Genomic DNA, 12,257 nt, shown 5'->3' with positions numbered 1-12,257 from the left:
GACTGGGCGCAAATCGTCACAGAAAATCCACAAAGCATGCAGGATATTAGGGCCACTTGTTTAAACAGCATAATATAGATTACAGAGGGCGGCAGGGGCTCAGGTGGTGGAGTGGTGGGTTTATAAGTTGGTGGTTCAATTCCAGCTCCATTTGGTTGCGTGTTTTGGTAAGACACTTTATCTAACTCGCTTATGGTGTGAGTAGTGTTGAATGATAACAACATTTCAAGCCCGATTTCCGTTCCAAGGAAAAGTGTTGAGGTCAGTCTCACATCTTCAGAATGACCAGACTTTATCTGCATAAAACTGAAACGCTGATTCTCCATGTTTAGTCCTGACTCTGGGCACCAGCAGGAGGTCGGTCTCTGAAGTCCTCAGAGTGTTGGATGGTTCATGTGGCTCTAACATGTGGGAGATGTACTTTGGTGCTGGTCCATGGAGCGACACAAAGAGAGTTGCTTTAAAGTCTATTCTCTGAGCCACAGAGACCTGAGCACAGGACCCATGTGTGAAGTAGTTCTTGGTTCTAGTGGCTAGCGGCTTAAACAAACCATGTGGTCTTAAACTAGTTCTCATACAGAACAAGACTATACTGCTAACTATTTTATGATGAAAAGAAAATGATGATGATATGATGACAAGAAATGGGTTCACACAACTCACATCTGCTCTAACCGATTTATTTCTCTCATCAGGGTGTAACATTTTGGGTTTTAATAAATTATCCCTTAATTCTGGCAGCTACATGCAATTTTAAGATGGCAAGTGACGCCTTAACCCTTGCAGTTAAGAGTCAGACAGGAAAATGGTAAAGAATTTGAGTGGGTGACAATTTTTGATGAAGTAATAATGATGACTTTTTTTTGTTTTTTTGTGAATGTGAATGCCTAACACAAAAAAATGACTGCTCTCAAAGTTAAGTATCATACCTCTGTTTCCCATTTTGTTCAAGTCGAAACAAATCTTTTAAATCGTTCAGTATAATGTGCCATTACAACTGCGTCATAAAGGAACATAAAATCCTGTGCCAAAAAAAGCAGGCTACATTTGAAATGATCCACATTTACAGTAATAAATGAGACAGAGAGTGCGTTTGGCTTAACCACAATTGGCTTTGCGCCTCTCTCCACTTTTCCTCCCAAGGCTATATTAAATCTACCCAACAGGAAACACATGGCACTATAAAAAATGAAGCAGTACAAATGACATAATGTGACGTTGAGAGTGATTACCTCATCTTGAACCACTTTATGTCCACAATGATGTTTTCAGAGCAGTGGTACCAAACAGTTCAATGCACCGTCACTGGCCCTGCAGTTTAATGGAATACATTTGTTGTCTTAATCTCATTTCAGTTCAGTTCAAATTTATTTATATAGCCCATTTAAAACAACTTCAGCTGGTCAAAGTACTTCACATAAAAAGTCAGCATAAAACAAATATGCAGACAGCACGATACGTAGGAAAAGAACAATAAAACACCAAGATAGCCTGTCTAGCTAGTATTAAATGCCAGGGAGAACAGGTCTTAAAGTGCATTAAAGACTGAGAGGATCTGACAGGCAGAGGGAGGCTATTCCATAGACTGGGCGTTGCCACAGAAAAAGCTCTGTCACCTCTGGTCTTGAGTCTAGCTTTGGGCACAGCAGCAGGAGCGGCTGACCTCAGGGCTCTGGGTGGAGCTCAACACTGACAGTCTGTTCAGGTTCATGAAGTCATCATTTTTCCCATAGATTTTTCCAAAAATCTAAGTTAAAAGTTCAAAGACATCGCAGAGGCTAACCAGCTATGTGCTAACTAATATCTATAACATGGTCCAAAAAGACCGTTTAAATTGCAATATTCTGTGAAACGTTTTAATAACTTTGTGGTTTATAAAATTTCAGAGCCAGATTTCAAATAAAATCCTTGGTCTTGTGGTCATTACTTACCACGTAGCTGATTATCCCAGAGAAAGCTTTCAATAATTTTTTTTTTTTTTTTCTTTTCCAATGTCTATGAGAAAAATGGATGGGAAATTTAGTTCCGAAACCATGAAATTTCGTTCCGGACCCACAGAGTGCAGACATTTATACACAATCAGCAACATGGATAATCTCACTCATTATAGTTTCAGACAGAATATGAACACCCATCTTCAGAGGGCTGCATTTACCATTGCAAGACCAATAAAAAGTGTATAGAAGTGCTGCGTGTAGTTTTTATTTTGTTTTGAGTTTTGTATTGAGTTTTTTTACACCAGTACTATGTAAGAAAATATTTAGCCTTCCAAGTACCACCACATCTAAGCCAGGTATTTAACAGGACTGTACCAAGTCTAAACTAGAGCCGACACACCATTGCTACTGATGTTTTAAACAATGACTAACTGAAAAGAGGTCAAATTGTGAATAAAACTGACTCTAAGTTAAATTTACACTGAAGAGAACAAATTCGTGTACATGTGCCACAGTTTGAGAACCACTGCAATCTATTGCGTTACAGGAACAATGGTTTGAAATTAGCCTTTGCAAGATGGACACTGTGCACTAGTCCCCTATATATTTATAGTTGGAAGTCAGGGCACAATCTAATATTTTTGTCAACATTTCATGCAGTGTGTTAAGTGGTTGTCTTGGTGTTTGTTTAGTTGTTTGTTGTCATTGTTACCGTTTCGTTCTGTGTTCTATGCCCATTTTGTGCTTCCTGACTCAAAGCACTCTCCCACCGCTGGCACAGCCCCATGGGAACAGCGGGCCTGTGGCTTATGTGTAACACTCCTGTATTATTAACGTGGCAGGCTGTGAATGTGCAAACAGTACACGGCTCAAGAGCAGTTTGATCTTTCTATTCAAAGACAGGGGGTTTAACATCTCACTACAAATCTCTACATTGTCAGTGTTACCGCCTCTAATATCTCCAACACCTGGCCCTTGAAACTACTACTACTACTTAGCTAAAATACAGGTTACAAATACTACTTCCTGCTGTGGCTGGGAATCACAGAATACCTTATTATTTGATGTGATACACAAAACATGGCTCACAATAAGATTAGAGCGTACCACTATTTTGCGATAATGTGATGCTCAATATTGTACATCCATCCTTGTCGGCATAGCAACCAAATGTCACATACAAATGCAGTTATATTACAGCAAAAGGTGTCAACTCTGAACTATACACAAAATATCAGATCGTTGCGTGATATTGTGCGATATAACACTTTATTTCAGTAGGAACCAAATGCATTTTAACAACCGTGGGCCTATTTCAATGTTAAATCACTTTATCTGCTCAAACCTAACATAAAAAACACCCATTTTAATCAATACTCAATATGTCAAAGTATTGCATAAACAACTTTTCTTTCTCTAAATTTGCCAAAATAAATTATAGCACACCACGGTCACAAAATACTTTACTAACTTTCCAAATTACTATGATGATATATAGATATTTTTATATTTTTGCACGCCTTTACTTTGTGAGTGATGTACTTGTACTTGTATTGTGACTAATTCGCTTTTACTCATGTAATAATCCAATAAGACAATGAGTTGCGTCTGGTTTTAAATTCCACTGGGATGTTATTACTTAAGTGCAGTGTTTAGGTGGTTTTCCTCTGTTTATCTTTTCCTACATGTTTGCGAGTGCCATTTTGCGTGTTCCCATAGTACAAGCCTCGCTGTTATATAAACACAGACAGATGCAGTGTGCCAGTGTCGTTAACTTCAGCATGGCAGGTTCAAGTGTATATTTTAGACTTGTGAGATTAGTTTCCTTCAACATTTTTTCCAAGGCAAGCTTTCATCTGAAATGGATCAAAACAGTCTCGGTTGCCATAGAAGTACTATAAAATTACACAATAGTACTTTTAGATAAATGAATTTCAGATGTGTTGTTTTAAAGTAAAAAAGTAAAGTAAATTCTTGATATTTTTGTTTTGAAGGGTGTTATGTCTTGTAAGATAATTGAAATGTAATTAAACAGCTGGAACAATTATATTGCGTGGAAAAGATTGCCTGTCTTAATGTTCATTAGACACAGTCATAAAGGGGGATTTTAAAGAGTCTTTCATTTGCAAAATATTGCTATCAATCATGATCATGAGCAAATAAATACAAGGCTAGCTGTCTTATGCCAATAAATACCATGTGAAACTGTTTTGAGGTCTTCTATCCAAACTCTGAAACACTCTTGAAACCTTTTGTCTATCAAACATATTTTCAGCTGTAATATTAAACAGAAAACAAGACCAAAGAACAAAGTTTAGTGGTTATGCCTTTTTATTGATAGTTTCAGGTCCCAGCGTGGGTCCCTTGGTAATCAATACCACAGTCAGCTTTGTCCCTGAGAGGCAGTATTGGCATGAACTGTTTGAACCCTCCAGATACTGGAGAATAGACACATTTAGCACAGTCCAAAGCAGTACAACATCATTAAAAGCAAATGTAAACCATGACAAAGGCAGGGGTACATTCTACACAGTCACTACGCATTGAAACAAAGCACAGTACACAATACTGTAATCCAGATGTACAGAGTAACCCAATATGGGTGAGAGAGACACAGAGGACACTCCTCCATGTGAACACCACCATGTTGCTCCTGACAGGCTCAGACTGTAATTTGCTCTCATTAACCTGTATCTGTGTGCAAACTAAGAGCCACGGCAGATCTGCTTACAAATATCACCTAATTACAAACCAAACTGGTTTTGTCTGCTATTTTAGTCCCTCTGTGGTGAGAGCCTGTGCAGGAGCAAACTCAAACTCAGCTGTGCAACTTTCAAATAAAACTTTTCAAAGCAAGTCAAAAGCTGATTGCAACCCCAATTCAAAATCTCTTTTGCCATAATAATTTTCCCTGATTGTAACAATGCAAGGACTCTTTAAATTATAGAATTATACATTATATATTTAACATATTTTAGAGATTTTGAGGGGTTAATTTAGTCGGACATGTATCTGAGGTGTGTCGTCGAGTGGACGTGAATTAGATGAAGACACCTAATTTTCAAAGTGCTTTGTCCTGACGCACCTCAGATTTGGTCAATAAAGGTTGCTTTTGGAAATGTGCCAATAGCCAGCGCAATTATGGAGGAATAACACTGTTAACTTAAAATAAAAACATCTTCATACACTGAAGCATTTCCGGAGTCATCTGATGAGAGTAGCTAAATAAACAAGCTAAAGATGCAGGAGCCTACACAGGCCTGTACAGAGCTTAAAACAAACACAAAATGCAGAGTAAAGCTGGCAAAAGCTTGAATATGTGAGATACATTCTATGAGAATCGCAGATACATTTACAAGCAACATTTACACGACAAAGCTCAACTGATTGCCTGCAAAGCGTAACAATGAAAGCCTCTTCCTGGTGACCACCAGTTTGCTCGTCCCAGACATTATGGGCGAGGTCATGGGGTCACACAGGAAGTTATAGTCCCGAAGCGGGCCGCACAGCAGCCCAGTAAAATAACAAGACCAACCACCACTGTAACAAAATACAGCAGCTTCACGGTCTAACACGAAACACTGGTCCCCACGAGCCTTTCAGATACCGAGGCAGGACGGGGACGAGGATGAGAAAGGAGCGGTCGCCTTAAAAGGCAACCTGAGGGGGGCACCACGGGGTGTCCGGGTACAGCAGACAGTGCACCGACTTGAACCTGGGAGAAGAAGAAAAATGATGTTATGATCTGAAATACAGCAGCACTAAAAAAATCTAACTGTGATTTTTCTGATTCTGTTGCAAAACTTTAGGAGCATTAACATTTGAGAATGATTTGATAACTTACCTCGATGGGTCCTCCTCCACAGAGAAAACCCCTTTCAAATTGATGATGTTACTCTTATTTTCAAACATCCCATAACTGAGAGTGATCTGTGGAAAAAGCAAAAATATTAATATATAAATCCACCTTCATAATAACCAAATACCTCTGGACCTTGTGCCTCTGGTGGATAAAGTTTGTACCTGTTTGTAGATGTCTGGTCGGGACACCTGTTGCAGATTCTCCAGGTGAGAGTGGAACAGGTTACTGCGAGTCAGAGGGACGCTCAGCACCGACTCGATGATGTAACCGATGGTGCAATCGTCCGGGAGACGAATTTTCTCAGCCGTGTTCATAAAATGGCCTCCACTGAAAGGAAATAATAATGTAATGTAATTCTGAATCCAGGTATCAAATCATTTTGCATAGTTTTAGCTCCATTTTGAGAAACTTACCTGGCCCATGGGCTCATTTTCAGTGCCAGTCCACGGCTCACACAAAAGCCAGCTCCTCCGGTAGCAAACCAGAAATTCACTGGTTTCTATAAATATATAAAAAAAAATAAAAAAAAATCAGCATACAGTTCACTTTCAATCCACTGTTGTTGTAATATAAACATTTCAAATTGGGTTTTGATGCTCAGACATAGGCTTGACACTAATAACAGACAATATAAATGTAGTTTTAGTAGTTTTAATGAAGCTAAATATCATTCTAAACTGCTCAAAAAAAGATCCAATTTTAACCCATTTGTCTCTACTTTTGACACATCTGCATAGACATAATACACTCGCTCTAATTCATAGCTGCGTACCATTTTGTTGTCTCCCAGTCTCTCAGTGGCCTCGATGGGACGGTCCAGGCTGGGTTTGCCGATGTACATGTCCTGGGTGTGAGTGTACTGGGACAGATGTTTGACCAGAGTCCTCACATTCACATAGTTATCATCATCCACGTGACAAAACCACCTGTAAGAAACAGCTCTGTCAGACACTCAACGCTTTGGGACTTTTCTGAACACTTATACTATATATATTTTAAATGGTAAATGGTGGTAAATGGTCACAAGGGACACAGGCATTCATACGCCAATGTACGTAGATGCTGAGGGGAAGGTGGGTTAAGTGTCTTGCCTAAGGACACAACAACAGCATTCATCTGTGGGAGCTGGAATCGAACTGCTCAACCAATGATGTTTACGTCGAGAGCGGTATTCGAACCAGACACTCTAACAACTGAGCTGCTGTCACCCTGTACAATAACTACACCTTAAATAGTGTAAATAAAGCCTGAACAAGGGCTTAATTCACAATGAACAAATAGTTTATCAAGAATGAGTGAGGCTTACTGACAAACACCCTAAAAACATAGTAAGCATAAGTGTTTATTCATGCTTTATTAAGGCTAATTAAGCTGTAGTTTCTATAAAGTGTTACCAACTTTGCTAAACAATTCTATGAAGAAATGATATTCTTTTGTACTTACTTTTTTCCAGACTCTATAAACTTGTCGTACTCCACAGCCATTTTGCAGGACAGAGCTTGTCGACTGTGAGCAGCAGAGCAGTTGGTGTTGATCGCATGGCTCCCTGTGACATCAAGAACAACTTTATTAATAATCAATAACACTTTTACAACAGTAGAAGAATGTGTAAAAATCTTGACTTTCACTAAAACCCCGAAAGCAAAATACAGCTCTGTTTAAAGGTGCTATATTACAGAAAATTTACTCATGTGAACTTTTACCCATGTTGGAATGTTGTTACCTCATCAACAGCATACCTGGAGTTGTGTTTTGTTTCAGTCACGCAGTCCTGTTTGTTTACATCTTCAACGCTCAAAATGGTCTGTTCCACCTTGTGATGTCATGAAGTGGTAGTTTCCAAGCTAACATCTCCTTTTACCTTTTGTTTAGCAGCTGAAATCATCCAAATGATTCTAGTGAAGGTGTATGGAGTTTAAAAACACAGTGGAGCCCTTCCTGTATTACCACATGACATCACAAGGTGGAACAGAGTATTTTCTGTTTGAAGGAAGAGGCCAGAATAAATACGCAGAGTTTGTGTGTTAAACATGTGTCAATGAAACAAAACACAACTCCAGGTATGTTTTTGATGAGGAAACATTATAACATACATCAGAAAATAGTATAATAAAGGCCCTTTACAGTATTAAATTCCCATCGTAAAACTTACCAATTTTCTTCTTAAGCTCTTCATCTTCTCCATCGGTGAATACGTATGTCTGCAAGCAAATCAGATATCAGATAAGCGGATACAATTATGAACCACATCACTTGACCAGATCATGTGGGGAGGCAGTAACATGACATCGTCTGCTCTCTCAATGTGTCTGGGGGCCATTCTGTCATTTTCCGCATGGTGAGATTATGGCATCAATCATCAACACTATTGTGCCACTGAGTTAAACAGCCCCATGCGCTAATAAAGACCCTTTGTCCTTTTGCATTTCACTCGCCATGGCAACTGTACAGCCGCCCCGAAGCACCCCAGACACGGGACAAAGCAGTAGGCAGACAGTCCTCACCCCTACCCACCCTTTTACCCCGATGCACCAAGTTACGCCCCCGCCATCTTTCCTGGATATCTTCACTAACGCAAAGTTCAACACAGCCACAACCAATTACCTGTGTTTACTGATATACGCAGTAGTTATAAGATAAAATTGCAAGATCTCTCTTAAAGTCAACAATTAAACTGCAGGCACTCGCTTGTAAAATGTTGCAGTTAGCCATGAAGGAATTTACAACAAAGCCGTATAATAAAAGCACATGGGACTAGCTCACAATGGACAGGTGCAAATGGTGCGTTGACTTTGTAACCGCCAGTGTTTACTCTGCACCTCAGGTAAAAGCAGCACCTGCCGCACAGCACGTTAACCATCGTAGCCACGTGTCTCTACATGCGAGCTCGTGCTGCCTCGACCCCCGGTAACAAAAGGGCCTATTAATTGTAGTCAGTGATCCAAAAAGCTACAGTATTTCCTCCATTGTACACAGGCATTACAGGCATTCAGACAAGAGCTTCCTGCCAAATTTGACCATACCAGGCTAGGCAAAATTTGTTTTTTCATTTTGGTAATACAAATAAAATACAATTCAATATATTTTTTAGCATGTTTCATTTCACAGTGTAAAAATTGTTAATTACAACTTGCGTCACTTATGTTTTTCTCTGCATTTTTGAGCTTCCCAATGTAGTTTTATCTATAAACTACTTTACTTTTACGAATAAGGCTGAATCCAAATTGATCAAAAATCACTTAAAATCAATCCTGACTAAAAAGTTTTAATATTTTAGTTTTGTAGACATTACTTGTTGTCAGTTTCTTATTTATCAGAGGGAGAGTGCTGGTGCTTTGCCTGCAAAACGAGTCCAAAGCTAGCCCTATTTGCTCTAAGCCTGTTGAATATTCAAGCTAATCAGAGAGCAGCTGCCTGTTCGAGCGGTGGTAGTGGGACAAGGGGGGATCTTATTAGTAAATCAGGAGCAGTGTGTGGTCAGACCGTCACCCCCCCCCTCCCGCCTCCCTGCCCCCCCTCCTCCTTCCTCTCCCTCTCGGGGCCTCTTCAATAGAAAACAATGTTGTGAATTTTCATGCTGGGGAGAGCCTGCAGCCCAATATGTTTGCTCCTCATTTGCATACAGCTGCTGGGGTTAAAGCTTGAGCGAGCGGGAGGGCATCCTGGTGAAGTTTATTTGTCTTATCTGGAATTCACACTCGAAAATAAGTGTGTGAAGTGGTGATAAGAGACGAGCGGGGGGTGGGGGGGAGTACTGGCGTTTGGACTTAGTTTTGGCACAAAGCTGGACATGGTGCCTGGCTGGCTGTCTCCACTCCTATAGGAAGGAAGGGCACCCGCTTCGAACTACCTCCACCCTGGCTGCTTCCTATTATTTCTTGAGCTACACCTATGTCAGCACATATAGCCAAAACAATACGAGTTTTACTACAAATTATTTCAAAGTTTATCTTCTTCCCCAAGTCTATTGTAAAGCCCCTCTAATCAGTCCTCTGCAGCCGCCTGTGTTTTTTCAACATCCTAAAAAGCGCTCATTGTTGGATAGCGCTTGGGTCATTATCGTGCTCTTGAGAAAGGAATGCATGGCCCACTACGAGAGATTCAGATGCCAGCTGTCTGAACTTTAAAGCAGAGCGAATTTCAGCTTTGGTGGGCGCAGATATGTGCCAGTTTTACCGAGCGTGGCGCCAAATTGTTGAAAAAAAGGGGTGATGAGAGTTCACTTGGAGTAGGGTGATGTTGAGCCCCACTTTTTGTTTTAGCCAGTGGACAGCAGCACGCAGGGTCTGAATGGAGATAAGGGTCTAATTGAAATGCAAAGATCCTACAGATTAACTAGGCCTAAAGGAGTATTGTGATGTAAAGGGAACTGAAAGCAACTATAAATGGTTAGAATTAACGGGGAAAATATTTATGTAAATTGTTTCTAGGAAGTAATTGACCTAATAGTAAATTGTAAAGGCTAATACTAGATGCAAGCCTGTTTTATTGGAACACTTTAACATTTTATTTCTGTATAAATGTGTTACAAATCAACAAAAATGCCTAATATGGTCATTACATTTATTAATACAAAAAAAAATCTCCAAAAAATCTTTACATACACTATAGTTTTCTTATTAGACTTTGGCCGCAAGTGCACTCACCATCAAACGCGCATAATCAGTAATTTTTTTTTACAAAATAATTCAAAAATAAGTATTAATTTCCATCAGCTGAGCGTGAGAATGTAACCTGGATATGAGAGGTGCCCATATGCCAGCGGTGGGAACGGGGCTGATCATATGTTTGGCATTAGAGCTGTTCTTTTGTTGTGACCACCTGGCACCCTCTCCTCTCTACTCCCTCCAGTATTGTGGAGTCTTTATGTCCCCTGTCTATAGCGCCACCCGCCAGCTGCCCTATGCCTATGACGCCTGCTGTTAACTTTATCACATGAGTTCACTATCATCCGGGACAGTCATTACGACCAATTAGTGCAAGCTTCCCTCTCATATTAGCAGATGTTGTAGAGTCTAGGTAATTCATACTGACTGCAAAGTGAATCTTATTGGAGTTTGACATGAATTAACCCAGAAAACCATGTCCAGATCGCTTCACTGGCCTTTTTTTTATCATCCTTTGTGCAGCTCTCAAAGAGGTTTGGTTCTCACGCCCAGCATGTACCTTCTCTGCCTGTATAGATGCACCATCTTTGTTCCAGACCCCTCATGAAGCCCCCATTTTTGGATATAGTATAGGTTGACCCAGACAAAAAACACAAACTCCCACGTCTATGGAAAGAGCTGAAGGGGAAATAGAGTTTCATCTTTACCTCCCTTGAGATTACTGAAAAGTGGAGCATCAGTTTTTCACACAGGGGGGTACCCAAAAGAAGGGGGTGATACAGGAGGGAAATAAGAGGCAGTGAATGGGCCAAGGTTTTCAGGAGCATCACTCATGGGGAGAATGAGAAGTGACAGAGTTTTGAGGCCACCAGTGTCACGGGGGACTATGGTGCACCTAACAAGCCCATTCAAACTATTACAGACTAGAAATGTAACCATGCCAACAGCTTAAAAAGTGTCATACCTGCTGCATATTCCTGGAGATCCACGTGTCCAGCAGTAGGTTGAGTCTGGACTGGTGGAACTTCTTGGTGGTCTTCACAGCGATGAAGATGTCGTCCGCGGTGATGTCCTCAGCGGGCGCAGGGTCACGTTTGGAGTCAGAGGCGCGCGAGGGCTTGTGCGCTTCCCTTCTGCCCCGGGACAGTTTGGTGATGTACGCGGAGAATCCTTTCTTATTATTATCATCCACTGCGCTCTCGACAGTCTCTTGTCGCGCGTTGGCACCGGTTAAGCCAAAGCGGTGATGCTGAACTACAAGCACGACTAATAAGAGACACAAACACGCTGTGCTCGCAATAGAAATGGCAGTCTTCTTCCCGTTATTTTTAAACATGTTTAAATCTGTTCAAAAAGCCTAAAGTTGCGGAAAAACGAAGGTCTGCGGCGCCTCAATGTCCATAGGGTATTTATGTGGCTAAATCCAAAACGCACAGGTCCTCAGGCGCGCATTTCTGAATCAGAAATGAAAAGCTTTACGCACGAGCTGTATTTATAAGCTTCCACTGTGGCCACGCCTACACACCTAACGTGAAGCCTGTGACGTACAAAAGGGGCGGGGTTAGAGCCATGTGTGAACCTTGAGCAGCAGGGAAATAGTGAATAAGCCCTCTCACCATTTAAAAGCATTTTTTAAAGAGGAAATGTGTATTCTTTACCAGTATATTTAACAAAAATAGTGTGTACTAAAGAGTGTGTACTAAACTGATCCTTTAGAGTACTCTTTTGGCACACTAAACCTTTACTTTGAGGAAACAATACAAGCCCTTTCACATAAATGTATTCTTCCTTTGTCTCACACTACGGCTTCCTATCCTCCACCCACCACTAAGTGAATACATTTGGGTTTTG

The 12,257-nt window shown here is 40.6% G+C and overlaps 1 protein-coding gene across 1 annotated transcript; it reads right to left on the bottom strand.

Annotated features, from left to right (window-relative positions):
* Positions 1 to 4,250: 4,250 nt before the first annotated feature.
* lfng (LFNG O-fucosylpeptide 3-beta-N-acetylglucosaminyltransferase) lies at positions 4,251 to 11,873 on the bottom strand. Its single transcript, XM_033970826.2, has 8 exons — positions 11,371 to 11,873; positions 7,952 to 8,000; positions 7,243 to 7,345; positions 6,572 to 6,725; positions 6,213 to 6,298; positions 5,961 to 6,126; positions 5,782 to 5,867; positions 4,251 to 5,652 (listed from the first exon to the last, which is right to left on the bottom strand). Exons 1-8 carry the CDS (start codon positions 11,740 to 11,742, stop codon positions 5,586 to 5,588), a joined length of 1,083 nt encoding a protein of 360 aa, XP_033826717.1. The 5' UTR covers positions 11,743 to 11,873; the 3' UTR covers positions 4,251 to 5,585.
* Positions 11,874 to 12,257: the final 384 nt, after the last annotated feature.

The sequence above is a fragment of the Periophthalmus magnuspinnatus genome, chromosome 8 (genome assembly GCF_009829125.3).
Source record: "Periophthalmus magnuspinnatus isolate fPerMag1 chromosome 8, fPerMag1.2.pri, whole genome shotgun sequence".
Taxonomy (NCBI): Eukaryota; Metazoa; Chordata; class Actinopteri; order Gobiiformes; family Gobiidae; genus Periophthalmus; species Periophthalmus magnuspinnatus.
The sequence above is the reverse complement of the archived record's forward strand: the minus strand, read 5'-3'. Positions and strand labels throughout refer to the sequence as shown.

Excerpts from the sequence above, each read along its gene's own strand:
- lfng (XM_033970826.2), bottom strand. The coding sequence starts at position 11,742 with ATGTTTAAAAATAACGGGAAGAAGACTGCCATTTCTATTGCGAGCACA. Across the intron at positions 8,001-11,370 it reads TCTCCAGGAATATGCAGCAG|ACATACGTATTCACCGATGG; the intron begins GTATGACACTTT and ends ATTTGCTTGCAG. Across the intron at positions 6,726-7,242 it reads TTTATAGAGTCTGGAAAAAA|GTGGTTTTGTCACGTGGATG; the intron begins GTAAGTACAAAA and ends TGTTTCTTACAG.